Source organism: Salvia splendens, chromosome 12, assembly GCF_004379255.2.
Source record: "Salvia splendens isolate huo1 chromosome 12, SspV2, whole genome shotgun sequence".
In the NCBI taxonomy this organism is placed as follows: Eukaryota; Viridiplantae; Streptophyta; class Magnoliopsida; order Lamiales; family Lamiaceae; genus Salvia; species Salvia splendens.
This window is the reverse complement of record NC_056043.1, coordinates 29028342-29043636: the sequence shown is the minus strand read 5'-3', so window position 1 is coordinate 29043636 and position 15295 is coordinate 29028342. Positions and strand designations below refer to the sequence as shown.

At 36.3% G+C, this 15295-nt stretch overlaps 3 protein-coding genes across 3 annotated transcripts; 2 read left to right on the top strand and 1 right to left on the bottom strand.

Annotated features, from left to right (window-relative positions):
• Positions 1 to 1138: 1138 nt before the first annotated feature.
• Positions 1139 to 2039, top strand: LOC121758464 (lectin CPL-like). The gene has a single exon (XM_042153862.1). The coding sequence runs from the start codon at positions 1171 to 1173 to the stop codon at positions 1984 to 1986; it is 816 nt and encodes a 271-aa protein (XP_042009796.1). The 5' UTR covers positions 1139 to 1170; the 3' UTR covers positions 1987 to 2039.
• A 1865-nt stretch (positions 2040 to 3904) lies between these two features.
• Positions 3905 to 5734, top strand: LOC121757836 (agglutinin-2-like). Its single transcript, XM_042153308.1, has 2 exons — positions 3905 to 4337; positions 5295 to 5734. The coding sequence occupies exons 1-2, from the start codon at positions 3905 to 3907 to the stop codon at positions 5732 to 5734; spliced, it is 873 nt and encodes a 290-aa protein (XP_042009242.1).
• Positions 5735 to 10086: 4352 nt separating this feature from the next.
• Positions 10087 to 11163, bottom strand: LOC121758165. The gene is made up of 3 exons (XM_042153601.1): positions 10692 to 11163; positions 10523 to 10591; positions 10087 to 10453 (listed from the first exon to the last, which is right to left on the bottom strand). Exons 1-3 carry the CDS (start codon positions 10989 to 10991, stop codon positions 10220 to 10222), a joined length of 603 nt encoding a protein of 200 aa, XP_042009535.1. The 5' UTR covers positions 10992 to 11163; the 3' UTR covers positions 10087 to 10219.
• Positions 11164 to 15295: the final 4132 nt, after the last annotated feature.

Here is a 15295-nt window from a genome sequence, read left to right as displayed (position 1 = left end):
GTAATGATATAAATTTAAATCAACGGTTAGCATTATATGAGTTTCAAGATTCCATACCATGCATATCAAACCTTGTGTGTGGTCACCTTCGGCACCATGTCCCCATAGTCTTATATTGTTAGAATCGTCGACTTCACATTAGTTTGATATTGTTCGCTTTGAGTGGAGCCAAGCCTGCACGGATTTTTTATATACTGCTTCCAACTTCTCTTACTCATTATTGACTTGGAAATTGGAATGAATTTGTAACCCAACAAATATGCATCATGTAAATTTGGCAAATTTTTCCCATACATACATAATCTTGCGCACACAGCGTGGAGGGCGTGCTTGCCCTTGTTTCGTATACATGTTTTGAACTCGGTCATTTCATATCAAGCTGATCAAACCTTTTGTGGTCATGGTCTCTCAGCCTTGTAAAACCTTGAGTGTGCAGTATCGAGAGATTGTGCATTCAGATATTCAGTATAGCGCGAATTATCAAATTCATGACATGCATCTCTTATTTTCCTATCACAAAAACAATGCTTTATTGTATTTTAGTAACACTATATAATCTACAAAAGGAAAAGTACTTTATTACAGATGATCGATCTCCTTGTCAAAAATCACATATATATGTTGATGCAAAAACGTATGAGAATGACTGAACTGATAAAAAGAACTCAAAGAATTGAGAACTTCATAGTATAAAAACTCAATGTAAAAAATAATATTCAAAGTCTGTCTTTTTAGTTCAACAATGCGGCCTTTATATATGCAAAGGGAAATCCTAAACTTATGAAAAATAAAACTAGAAGGGAAATAACTAAAAGAAAAATAAGCAAAATCGAAAAACCTAATTTGTAGAAGAAAAAATAATTACTTATAATATAACATGATTAACCTTCAAGTCTTATATTCTATAACCGCATCATATATTTCCCACGTGACCACGATTTAATGAATCAAGTGGGTATCACATACACGAAATACACGTATCCATACTTACCTTCATATAATAAATAAACTATAGATAAAAACAACCGACTAAATGCAATGCACTAAAATATGATGATTAATTAAATAACATTGCCACACATGTATAAATAGGAGCAAGAGAAACCACATTTCATCCACCACACACTCAAAACAACACATCACCATCCCTACTAAAACTCAAACAAAGCCATGGCCAAGCTCCCCCAAACCCTAATCCCAACCCTCCTCTCCGCCTTCCTCCTCCTCCACACCGCGCAGTCGCAATCAACCTCCTTCACCTACGACTTCTACGGCGACAAGCCCACCGACCTAATCTACCAAGGCGACGCCCACTTCCCATCCGACACCACCTTCCTCCGCCTCACAAACGCAGAGAGAGGCAACGTCGGCCGCGTCCTCCACTCCAGCCCGGTCCAGTTCTCCCAAGGCGGCAGCCAAGTCGACTTCGAAACCACCATCAACTTCATCATCACACCCAGCTCCGCCAACGCCCCCGCCGACGGCCTCACCTTCTTCATCGCCCCCGTGGGCTCCACCATCCCCAGCAGCTCCACCGGCTCCAACCTCGGCATCTTCGCCTCCTCCGGCTCCAGCCCCTCCGTCTTCGCAGTCGAATTCGACACCTACGTCAACAGCGCCTGGGATCCCAGCTACCGCCACATCGGCATCGACATCGGCTCCAGATCCTCCCGCGTAACCACGGAGGTCGGCGACGCCATCATCGGGCAGCAGGTGAACGCCAGGATCAACTACGTCGGAGCAACAAAGATGATCACCGTCCGCGCCACCGCGGGACCGGAGACGTTCGAGCTCAGCTATGAGTACGACTTGAGCGGATTCCTAAACAGTCAGGTTCAGGTCGGGCTCTCCGCGGCCACGGGAGAATATGTCGCTACCCACGACATCGTGTCGTGGTATTTCACGGCCACCATGAATCAGAACAATGCTGGCAGCAGGAGCAGGAAGGAGCTGGCTGGGAAAATTGAGCAGTTTGTGGGGTTTTAGGTTTGTGTTGTGAAATGGATGAGTCTTCTTCTCTTGTTGTGTTCCAAATAAGATAGTCGAGCTGAGCATGTGTGTGTATAGTGAAAGACGACTATGTAATGTAACAATGTTATGGTTTTATGTTCTTCAATTCCTAGAATGCTATCAAGTGTTCTAAACAAGGAGTTAGTAATAAACCATTTGTTAATTTGAGATGACAAAACTTAGAATGAAGAAATTAGTAAAGAGCCAGCGCAGAGAGAAAGGGACATTACATTACTATTAGAAGGGAAGGGATAGGATAGGATGCAACAAAATATATGTTGAAGCTTATCTTAAGTGGAACGAACAGGTCTCGAACTGGAAGCGCTTGTCTTATTCTACACAATTAGTTATCGAACTGCGTGTTCGCGGTCCAAACATTTCTACTCGATCGTCTCTACAAATATTAATATGACAACCTCCGCATTCATATCTCAATACTTTTTCTCATAACTTTTTTAATATTAAATACTACTATAGGATATTATCGCTGTGATATCTCTTTTTTTTATTTCTTTTTTAATTTATATAATTTGCAACTAAATATTTATAAACACTGCTCAGTTTTTAAATTTTGAAATGTTAGTTCTGTCAAAATTACTAAATTATACTCCTTTCGTTCTATAGTAGTTGATGCATTTCTTTTCGACACAGAGATTAAGAAAAATTATGTTAAGTGAGTTAAGTAAATGAAGAATAAAGTAAAAAAGGACAAAAAAAAAGAGAGATAAAGGGGGAATAAAGTAAGTGAGAAGGAATGTGTTGACTGTTACTAAAAAAAGAAATGACTCCACTACTCTGGAACGCACCAAAATGGCAAAATGACCCCACTACTATGTAACATACCAAAATAGCAAATGACTCTACTACTATGGAACGGATAGTGTAGTATAGTTAAAAGACTAAAATTACTAATAAAAATCCTAAAATTACTAACTAAAATCTTTAAAATTGTATAATTAGAAACTGTAAAATGGAGATGACTAGAAGTGGGCTGCTTCTGAAGACTGTCCAATATTGTTTGGGCCTTATAGGCTGGAATTCCCTTTTTCGCAGTCAGTCTCTTCTTTCTTTCTTGTTCTACCTCTCTCCCACTATCACACACTGCTCTACTAAATCTTTTTAAATTTTGAAAATATATATTTACCTCTTATTAATTCACCAAAAAAAAAATCATAAGTACTTATTTATCTTTGTCTAATCACTTACCTTCTTTTTGAAATTCACTACTTTTAATAAGTTATGTTTACCTTTTGAAAAGGTAAATAAATAATATACATTCTTAATTAACCTTTTCCTTTGGAGTTAGCTCTATATAAGTACACTTTTGTGTATATGCATTGTAGCATATGCTTGAGCGAGGCTGGAACGAATAGGATAGTATATAATTTCAAAGGTCAGCTTAGTCCCAAGACAATACAATATTACATAGTAGGTAGTTGTAAGAAATTTAGTTTCAATGCCAAACTTGAATCTTAAGACAAGGCATGATCGGCTGATTGACTTAAATTTGTGGTAAGGAATTTAAGTTCTATATTTATAGATTATTCTGTTTTCATATTTCTAGATAATGAAAGTCCTTGGACAGTATGGTTTGCATATTTCAGGTATCTCGTAAAAATTAAAAAAAAAATCACCTTTTTAGATAAAGATTTAATTACATTTGAAGTACTTTTACATTATATTTGGACTATTTTGCCCTTTTTCACCTTTTAAATTTAAAAGATATTTTAGTCTTTTTCGTATCACTTTTTTTTTCATTTTCTTCTCTTTTAGTATAACGTTGGTGAGAATATTAAACTAATAAGTGGCATGCAATACACTGATATAAATAGGAGCTAAAGAGGCAACCACTATCAATCACAAAGACCTACTCATCCCATAACCAAATCAAGTCATGACCAGCCTTCTCCAAACCCTAATTCCTCCCCTCTTTTGCATACCATTCTTCCTAATGCTAGCAAACAATGCTATCTCACAAGAGACCCACTTCACCTTCACCTCCTTCGCCTCCGCCTCCGCCTCCGCCCCCACCGACCTAACCTACCAAGGCGACACCCACGTCCCCACCGGCGCCTCATCCCTCCGCCTCACTAAAACCGACTCCCACGGCCTCCCACAGCCGTACAGCACCGGCCGCGTCTTGTACTCCAAACCCTTCAAGTTGTGGGAGCGTTTACTAGTAATTTCCTTCAACACCACCATAAAATTCACCATCACACCCGCCAAAGACCCAGCCGGTGACGGCCTCGCCTTCTTCATGGCGCCCGCTGGGACCACCATCCCAGATGGCGCCTACGGAGGCGACTTTGGCCTATTCGACGTCTCAGGCAAGCAATGGCGGATCCAGGAACAAAATATCGTGAGGTCGAACAAGATAGTAAATATTTATTTAAATTAATTATTTTTATAAATATATTTTTTAATATAAATAATTCATGCGAGTATCGATTATCTTAAAACAACATACTCCACTTTCTTCGTCCCGTTATAAGCGAGACGCTTCTTTTGGATGCAGAATTTAGGAAAAAGACGTTTATGGAGCTAACTGAAGAAAGAATAAAATATGATCTTAGATAAAACAAAGATGCAAATAAATAATAAAGTAAGAGAGAACAATTATGTTATACTACGTATTTTGACAAAAAAAATGACATACACATAGCATAATTTTTCTGTAACATACCAAATTTTTAAAGATTTAAAAAATTGAATATGAATAATAAGGTTGAAAATTTAAATTATAAAACTAAGAGTAGAAGAAATTAAGAAATATTTACTTTATATAAGTAGGTGGTTAATTTAGATAAGTTGATTTTGATATACTGTAAAAAAATATTACTATAACATTAATTGATATTTTAAGATGAGAATATATTTTTAATGGACTTCTAAGAATTTATTCAAATAAAGAAAAATATTTCAAAGCCCATTTTACAATTAGATAACATATTTAAGATATTTAATCTTTTAAATTTAGTTAAGTTTATTGATGCCGGTTTATTCTAATTCACGAGTGAATATAGGGATGAGAAAACAATAATGACATCTCCAATATCATTCCTCTTTCTCTTCGAAAACAAAAACCGCGGAAGAACTCTTCCCCTCCAACAACTCCTTCGTTCTCGACAACAGTCTACCCATCCGGCTGCCTCACTTCCTTCCTTTCTCTCTGATCAGTCTCCTCATCATCTCACACGGCGTGAGGACGTGAGGTGGGAGCGAAGACGTGAACGCCGTAGGGTCGGAGGCCGAAGAAAGTAGCTTTCCGGTGCACTCCGGGGCAGGTGGTGGGGTCGGCCGACCCCGCCCGACCCCACCTGGATCCGCCAGTGCAGGCAAGAGCCCCCCCATCTTCGCCGTTGAATTCGACATCTTCTCCAACCAGTGGGATCCCAGCCATAAACTCAGGCACATCGGGATCGATATCAACTCGGTAAAATCGGACGCCTTTGTGGAGTTCGGAGACTCCTGCGTTGGGAAGAAGGCGGAGCTGAACATACAATACGACGGCGTTGGCTTGATTTATGTTCATCTCAAATGCGAAAAAGAAACGCGTCTTCTTGAATATGAGTATGATTTGGGGACATTGCTGCCTCCGTTTGTTCAGGTCGGGATCGCCTCCGCCACCGGAGACTGTGTTGCTCTTCACGACGTCGATTATTGGAGTTTTAGATCTGCCGAGCGCGCCGTGATCGACGCCTCTAAAACTCGGAAAATTGGGTGAAGTTTATGAGTGATTTTCTCGCTCATCATATATAATAGAAATGTATACTTTCCTTCTTCATTTCACGCTGTAATATTTGTGTTCAAGTGTAACTCGTGTTATGAAATATAAACGGACTATTTAATGTTGCTTAATGCCAGAGGCGGACATAAGAAGAGCCATGGGGGGCCCATTGAACCCCCAATATTTTTTAAAAATTCCAAGGGTATTTTAGTAATTTCACATTTAAATTAAATTAAATATAATTTTATATTAAATTATAGTTAAACCTAGATAACTAACCTTCTCGGCCAATATTCACTCCCGGCGCCGCTACCAATCTTCCATCTTTTTCCAATAACCAATACATAAATTTTCTCCATCTCTAGAATTAACGGCACTACGACAATTCCGTATTCTGATGTTCACTTCCAGTTTCCATTGTTGTCTTGTTGAATAGCTGAGTTGCTGTTGGTTTGGCAGTTCAGAAAACAAGTGAGAGAAAAATTATTTTGCATTCTTAAAATTGGGTGTTTGTGGCTTTGAGCTTTATATTGTATTTGTAATTTGTATATATCTTCTACTTCTAGATATAGAATAACATTTAATTTTGTTTGTTTGTGATTGTCATATTGAGCTTTTTATTTAATTATGTACTGTTTCATTTTTATTGAGTTAGTAGTGATGTAGTGGTCCCCCATTTAATTTTGTGGTATATTTTCATGTAACAAAAGAGGTATGTTATGCTTATATTTTAATATTGGAGTTCCCCTATGTATAATTCTATTCGAGAAAGTTTGTAATATAATGCCTTTCCTTATTTTTGTTTTGATTTGTAAATGGCAGCCTTTCATTTGGTTATGTGATTTTTTTTACAATATGCATTGATTAATTGTGCATTTTATTATATGTAGGGTGATGCATCATTTTTTCAAGAAAGTTTCTCATGTGAAAATTTTTCACAGGTATCTGGAATCGGTGGTCTTGTTCAGAAGATGGTTTCTACAAGAAAGCATGAAATCTTCCCATTGGTTTATTTGTTAGTCAAGTTGTCATTGATCTTGCCGGTTGCTACTGCCTCAGTGGAAAGAGCATTTTCAGCAATGAAATTCATCAAGAGTTATCTACGTAATAGTATGGGAGACCAACTGTTACAAGATTGCTTAGTTCCTTACATTGAAAAGGATGTCTTTGTTAATGTTACTAATGAAACTATTATGCAGCGATTCCAGAAGATGAAGAATAGAAGAGAAATGTTATGATATGTTTGTTTTTTCCTTTAATATTTAAACATTAATATTTAATTTTATATTTTTCTAATTTTATTATAAATTATTTTTCCTGCGTCCGCCACTGCTTAATGCGTATGTTTCAATTTTCGTGTAATTGTGTATTGTATAATGATTGCACGATTTTCGCATAATTGTGTACCTTAGCAATTGTTTATGCAACAGTAAAAATGTGGATATTCAATTTCAGTGTTCAGACATTAAAACTTGTCGGCATTATACACTGTCACGTCGGTTTGTGTCTTAAGGAATGTTTGACTAGCTTGTGGAGGAGTAATAAATAGTGGAGCTTATAAGATGTAATGTGTCAATAGATACTAATTATTAAATAATTGGATAATTAAGTTATAAATTAGAGAGAAAACTGCGATTTGACGGTATGACGATAGAAAGATTATGTTAAAAATATTAAACAATACTCCCTCCATCCTGCATTAACTGTCACACTTTCGTTTCTGCACTCGTTTTATAAAAATGATAATAAACTGTTAAAGTCGAAAAATAGTAAAATAAGAAAGAGAATAAGGTAGAGAAGAGTCTTCTTTACCTTATTCTCTCTCTTACTTTACTATGTTTCTACTTTAAATATTTATTATCATTTTTACAAAACGAGTGCAGAAATGCAAGTGTGACAGTTAATGCGAGACGGAGGGAGTATTATTCTAGTAAAATAGTTACTTATTACTTAAGTAGGAGTATAAGATTTTTAAAAATTTCATTGGGATTGAGAAACTTATTTTTGAGATGTTTATAGGTTAGTTGCATAACTTATAAACTGTTTATAATCTGATTTATCAACTACTTATGAATTGCTTTTAAATACCTAAACATCTTAATTAATTATAAACTATTTTGAAAATGTTATACTACAATCTTAACCTTGCTGGGCTTTGAACTGTGAAAAAAAGAAAAAAGTGTTTAATAACATTGGTAGATACTCATATTCCAAGTATTGTGATGATGCATGTCACGTGACGTGTTCCACATTTTGCTTGTCGGAATTTACTAGCATTCGAAAGTTAGAATTGAATGTGACCTGTTTCCGCAATATCTAGTATAAACTTTTTAATGCTACTAACTTTTAATATTATATTTTGTGCTATTTGCTCTATATGTATTATTCATAAAAGTTAGGCAACTCCTCAACAATCGGTAAAGAGAACATCGATCGGATAAATCATAGAGCGAACATTGTATTCATATGCTAAAGCGAACACTCCAAGAACCAATTTTCCTGCAATTCCAAAGCAAACATTTGCTTTCGTTCAACATTTATCTTTTTAATTTACTTCCACCAAATCCCAATCTCCATCTCCCTTCTCTCCCTCTCCCTCTCTTCCATTGTAATGCAAACATGATGAAAGTTATGCATATGGAGCCCTTACCACACCTTAACAAAATAACTGCAAAACAGCCTACTCATAAACTGGTCCTAATTCACAACAACTTCATGTCCAAGAATTCATCCTACATCTCACTAAACAAACATGTGATCATGAAAGAATCCAATCACACATCTAATCCAATCATCACAGGTAAAACCAAGGCTGAGAAGACCAACAAAGGCCTCATCTCCACACGCCAAAAGCCTTATCCCGCCTCCGCCCGTCTCCTCAGCCTCCTCGATCCATTCATCAACTGTGCTACGTTTCAAGGTCTCAACTTCTCAGGCTTCGTGGTAGTGACAGCAGTAGTAGTTGCCGCATCTCTTTTATTGAGATTGTTGGAGGATATAAAGCTCTGGCGATGGCTGGTGCATCGATACAAGGAGGCGAAAAGGCAAGTCGAAAAGAAGCCTCGTGATGAAACAAGATCAGTGGCTGTGCGTGGTCGTAGATGGACGTGGATTGAAGATGTTGTGGCCGGTTTGGATGTGTCTGGTGGTGGTGATTTGTTTATCAGCACCTGCATTTTCATGGGATTGGGGCTTCTTTGGGGAGTATTGGTTCTTGTTCGAAGATGTAGCTACAAGAATGTGGAGGAATGGAAACAATTCAATCAAGGTTGGAAAGGCTTGAATTTGCAGTCAAACATGGATCTAGATAATGATAGATGACACACTTTCTTATTGTTGTAATATTGAATTTCAAGACTTCATGAAATGCAAAATATTGTGTAGCATGATTTTTTAACTACTTTTAAAGTTTGGGGGAAATATCAAATTTGGTCTAAATTGGTGAATAATATCCCAATACTAATCATCACCTTAACAGGTGAATGTTAGCTGGAGTTATATAGTGTATATATTTTTATTTAAATTTTGGGTACTCCAAAATCTACGCAGATCTTTGTCTATTCAAATGAAAATCTACTCAAATCTTCACATCCAACCAAATCTACTCAAATCATTATCTTTAGCTACATATGCAAAACAAATTTTTTGACTAAAAGTACAATTCAGCATCAATTTCTTCAAAGAAAATTTAATACCATCAGTCTGATTCGAACTTGCTTAGAATTGTTTACCTCGTAGTTAGATTTAATTAGATATACTTTTATTTCTTTTTTCTCTTTTAGCTTTTTGCTTTGGAAATGGATTGAAGAGATTGTTGTGTCACATCGCACATTTTATGGTGGAATTTGTTGTAAGTTATGTAATTATCTATGTTCGATATATCTTTTTCTATCACTTGTATGCGTAACCTTTTCAGTTTTCATCATAAACAAAGCAATGAAAAATAAGGGAGGAATAGATGAGATATAAATGATTAATTAATTGTTTTTTAGAAACATTAAGTGTCAAACTTCGATGCATGTAGAGGGTCCTGTGTCTCCATCTTAATAAACATTAAATAAATGAAAATTGATAACTTATTATACCTCAGTCATTTTTTTATTTCAAAAGTTTCTTTATAGTTGGATCATTTTTATATTCCATCCATCTCACAAAGATTGTCTCATTTTTATATTTCCGTTCCACAAAATTTGTCTCATTTCACTTTTTACCATTTTTCATAATGAACTTCATATTCTACTAACTCATTCCTACTCATATTTTATTATAAAATTAATATATAATTTCACTAACTAACTCACTTTTCATTATTATAATGATAATAATATATACTATATGCGATTTTGGGCTTTCTCCAAATCTTGAAAGATTTGATGAATATAGTACAAAAATATATCCCAAAAACATTACTCCTACAGTGGCTAATTTGAAACAAAAAAAATAAATTGATTTAATTTAGTTATTCACCACGACCACGTGTTACTATTTCCTAGTCGACTTGGTCTTGATTATTCGTATCCTCTTCCTCCTCGCTTCGGCAGATCTGGCCCGTTTATCATCATCCAACGACCAATATATCCCCACGCCGCCTGATTCCTCTTCAGCTGGAAGGTTCAGATCGAATCCACACTTGGCCATCGCCTCCTGTTTCATTGCTTTGAGACGGCGGTTGGTTTCCTTGAGCTCGTCGTAGTATTTGTTCACTTTTGCAATCTCCTATTTAGATAAGAAGATGACAATGAGAGAGAAAGTGATTTTTACAGAAATTCGATTTGACAAACTTACCCCTGTGAGCAACTTCTTCCGCTTTGTTTCTTCCTCTATCAAATCCAAGTAATCCTCCCTAACCTTTGACTGCAAATCCAGAGGTTAAAATTGTAAATTAAGATTAATCAAGGAACAAATTGTGCTGAAATCCAACCAATTTGATAAAATTAAGCAAATCAAGACGTGCCTTATTCTTGGATGTTTTCTTGGGCTTATCATCGGATTCACTGGCAGAGAATACGAGCGGCGTGTCGGGGCTGACGGTGGTGCGAGCTTTGATTGGAGTTTTTCTGTCTTCAATTCTGTTTGCTGAACCACTAATTGAGGGCGGCGACACAAGGCAAGATCTCTTCCTTCGGCAGCCCCACTTGCAATCAGGCAGCGATTCAGATAGCGGCAACATCATGGTCTTGAGATTGAGCAGGATTTCGGCGACGGCGATTTCATCCTCTGTTGGAGGGCTGCTTGAAGTCGCGGCCTGCTCCATCTGTAACTTGGAATTTCGAAATCGCTTTCCGACTTCCGTAGTGATAAAAGGGGGAGAGAGGGATTTGAGAGAGAATTGTGTTGATTGAAGAGATGGAAGAATGGGGGGTGTTTTAAGCCAAGTGTGTTGTGCCACGTGTCGGCTGAAAAGTCTCTGCTAGGGTTTAAGCCAATTGTGGTGTGGTTTGTGAAATCAATATGAAGCTAACATGAAAAAATATACACGCACTGGTATTTATATTGAAATAGGTTTTTTAGGACTGGGAAAATATTTTCATTCTCACTCAATCTGAATATTCAAATAAATAAATTCTACTGTATGAACAAAGTAAAAAACTAGTGCAGTGGAGTACTTAATTCTGTTCCATTAGAGTTAACATATACTCCGTCTCCCCAAAAAATATTAACTATTTTCTTTTTAGTTCGTCCCTAAAAAGTATAAATTTTCTAATTTTGAAAACTCCATTAGAGTTAACATATACTCCATCGTCCCTGAAAAATATGAACTATTTTCTTTTTAGTCCGTCCCTAAAAAGTATAAACTTTCTAATTTTGAAAACTATTTCTATCAAATGATGTGCTACTCATTCTCCACTAATAATACTTTAAAAAAAATTAATTTTTTTCTTTCTATCTTTATCTTACTTTTTCAATTATGCATTAAAATCCGTGATGAACTGAATGTTCATACTCTTTGGGTATGAGGGAGTATTTATTTTCGCATTCATTTTGAAAAATATACTAATAAATGGTTAAAGTGAAGATAAAATAATGTAATGTAGACTTTTCTCCATTTTTTCTTTATACGCATATGTACTCGAGATGTTAAAGTTGTATAATAACTGAGATAATACTGAAACTTTTATATTGATCACTTAATTGAAAACTTCATTTGTGACCTTTATAGCTAATAGATGGTAGATGTGTATAAATTTCTGGATGGTATTATTGTCTGGATCGAAGAAGAATATAGTTTCGTAAATACAAATTTAAATCTTTCCTTACATGAAAATTGCTGATATAAGTGGTTTTGAATCTTTAATATTAAAGGAAATTAAGATCTTAATTACATAAGGGCATCCGCATTGGGGCGGACGATAGGCCGCTCGATGCCTCGGGCGCGCCATCGTCCACTGTGGGTGTGAGGTGGAAGGTGGAAGGGTGTGAGGATAATATGATGATGTGGCGGTGCATAGGGCGCCACGTTGCTAATGTTATATACACTTGGCAACCATTCGTCGATTATGGAGCGGTTTCTCTTTGCTCTTTTATTTTTCAAACTTACCAATTGTAGCATAAGTCTTTTGTAATTTTCGGAAACAAACTTATTTAAATAATGGTTAATCCTCTATCAATGCACATAATTAAACCAATTTCGCTTATTGGCTAGGCCTAATAATCATTCCATTTATAATAAATTTCAATTAATCAAGGGCAATTAGCCAAAAACAAATTTATAAAATTTAGTCAAATTTTGATCAATTTAAAAAAAAATCCAAAACATAACTTTGACATATTTATCAATTGTTTCATAGTCTTAGATTTGGAAGAAATTAGGTATAATTTGACAGACAAAAAATATTATGCAAACAAGACATTAGCCTACTTAAGAAATGTCGTTTAATATGCTTGGTAAATCATGTCTTTAGTTTTTACACATGTTGGTGTTACATTGATAAATTCAAAAACTCAGCATGGTGAAATTTTTTGTCATGAGACATTTGAATAAAGTGTCAAAGTTATGATATATTTGATCATTTTAAAATGGTGGGATTAATCAGAATTTAACCCAACTTTTTTTTGCAATTTGTCCATTAATCAATAAAGTTTTTTCTATTAGTTTTAATAAATCGACTGCTAAAACTACTGGTATATATATATATATATATAGGGTCATGATCTATGGCAAACACCTCTTAACCATATAACTAGAGAACAAATCATAGCCACAAGATCAAGAAAATCAATGGCTAGTATTAATACATGTAATTTTCTAAATTAGTTCCCTCTATTACAAATTTACTTCACAATAACAAGGCGGGGGTATAATGGTCATTGATAGCCAAAATTAGGTTACGTCATTGCAAACTGCAGTTTCTCCACCGAAGGAAGCTCACCAGCTTCCCGATTGATGGATTTTGCTCCGTGCGATCACAACAATGCACCGCCTTCCCAAAATCTTCGCCGAACACCGCAAATGTGACTCCGAATCTGTCTCCGGCGGCAGCTCCAGCTCGAGCCGCAGTGCCGCCAGCTCGAAGCCGAGGCTCGAGCGCCTCAACGCGAGGAAGAATATCGACTACGATTACTCGCCGTCCTCCGCCTCGGCTCCTTCTTCCTCCTCCTCGTCGTCGTACTACACCGCGTCGGAGGAGTCTTTGATTTGTCTTTGAGGCTTTGATGAGTTTTGCTATCTTTTAATTAGATGATGATTTCTGGGATTTGGAAGACTTCTTCATCTATAATTATTTGTATGGTTTAATTAGATTTTATTATCCATGCCGTGAAAAGTAAATAATCTAATTGTTAGCAGCGTGATTGAGCGAATTGGCGTCGGGAAAGAGGTGAGAATGATCGGAGCAACAGCGACAATTTAAATAATACTTGCGTTGATTATCAAAATTGAGCTGCGCTTCCTCAGCAACAACGCTGAATTTCAACGAAATTGAATCAGCAACACCGCTCATTCATGATTGATTACAATTTCAACTGAAAGAGCATGATTACGGATTCAGTTACTCTGCTGTTCATCTGCATCACAATCACTTTTGAAGCCTCAAATTGCAATATAATCATGCTAATAGTGATGTGTTTTATTAACAAGAGTGAAGTAAAATCATGCTAATAGTGATGTGTTTTGTAAACAAGAGTGAAGTAAAATCATGCTAAGAGTGATGTGTTTTGTAAACAAGAGTGAAGTAAAATCATAACAAGAGTGAAGTAAAATCATGCTAAGAGTGATGTGTTTTGTAAACAAGAGTGAAGTAAATTCACAATAAGAGTGATGTGTTTTGTAAACAAGAGTGAAGTAAAATCAGAATACGAGTGATGTGTTTTGTGAATAACAGTGAAATAAAATCATAATAAGAGTGATGTGTTTTGTAAACAAGAATGAAGTAAAATCATAATAAGAGTGATGTGTTTTGTGAACAAGAGTGAAGTAAAATCATAACAAGAGTGAAGTAAAATCATGCTAAGAGTGATGTGTTTTGTAAACAAGAGTGAAGTAAAATCACAATAAGAGTGATGTGTTTTGTGAATAACAGTGAAGTAAAATCATAATAAGAGTGATGTGTTTTGTAAACAAGGGTGAAGTAAAATCATGCTAAGAGTGATGTGTTTTGTAAACAAGAGTGAAGTAAAATCATGCTAAAAGTGAAATTTAGCGAAATTATTTGTACAATCTGAAGCAACGAGGAATTGTGTCGAAGCTGTTGTGCAAAATCATTTGCAACAAAATCGAAGCCTAGCAAGAGAAGAGTCCGAAGAAAAATTTTATGTTTGTGTAACACGGATCAATCACTTATTAATAGTGCTTCGGGGGAGTATATGAATATGAATCATGATCTCAATTCTCAGCCCATTCGTAGATTTCCAAAAAATTTTAAAGTAAAATCAATAATGATATGCTTATGTCACAACGAGCTGAAGATGACGCATGGAACTTATGAATCCAGTTTCCTCTTTAAACTTGATGACTTTTTCCTTGACGTAGCTCATCTCTTGTATCATTTTCTCAAGATGACGGAGCAGCATCTTTACACGTTTGGTAGTATATTTACCACGAATTCGATCAGCAGCTTCGACTTCGATTAAGTCTTCAGCCTCATGAGCTGCATCTGCGACTCGCCTCATCAGATTTTCAGCTTCTGAATAATTCTCCACAAAATCGGCAAGGAAATCAACAATATCGTGGGTTTGTCTTCAGCGGCGGCAGGGTGGATTGGGGGGCGCCGTACTGGCTAAGGTAGCCCTCGGCTTGGTCGACGTACTTGCCGACGCCCTGGGTGGAGTCGAGCTTGCCGTACTCGGAGGCGGCGCCGAGGAGGTTGGTGGAGGAGCCGGCAGCTTGGCCTTGTCGCACTTCTCCGGCTCGTTGGTTCAGGGCTGCATATTTTGATTTAAATTTGATAATGTAATTTCCAAAAATACCCTTGGCCTATTTTGTATTATTAAAATAAATAATATTTGTTTCAATAAGATGTGTGGCTGAGATTTGTTCTCTAGTTATACACTTAAGATTAGTTATATCTTGATCACTACCCCATATATATATATATATATATAGACCAACTAATAAAAATA

Coding starts and splice junctions, on each gene's coding strand:
- LOC121758464 (XM_042153862.1), top strand. CDS start 1,171: ATGGCCAAGCTCCCCCAAACCCTAATCCCAACCCTCCTCTCCGCCTTC.
- LOC121757836 (XM_042153308.1), top strand. CDS start 3,905: ATGACCAGCCTTCTCCAAACCCTAATTCCTCCCCTCTTTTGCATACCA. Junction 4,338..5,294: donor TGGCCTATTCGACGTCTCAG/GCAAGCAATGGC, acceptor ACTCCGGGGCAG/GTGGTGGGGTCGGCCGACCC.
- LOC121758165 (XM_042153601.1), bottom strand. CDS start 10,991: ATGGAGCAGGCCGCGACTTCAAGCAGCCCTCCAACAGAGGATGAAATC. Junction 10,592..10,691: donor AGAAAACATCCAAGAATAAG/GCACGTCTTGAT, acceptor CTGGATTTGCAG/TCAAAGGTTAGGGAGGATTA. Junction 10,454..10,522: donor GGAAGAAGTTGCTCACAGGG/GTAAGTTTGTCA, acceptor TTATCTAAATAG/GAGATTGCAAAAGTGAACAA.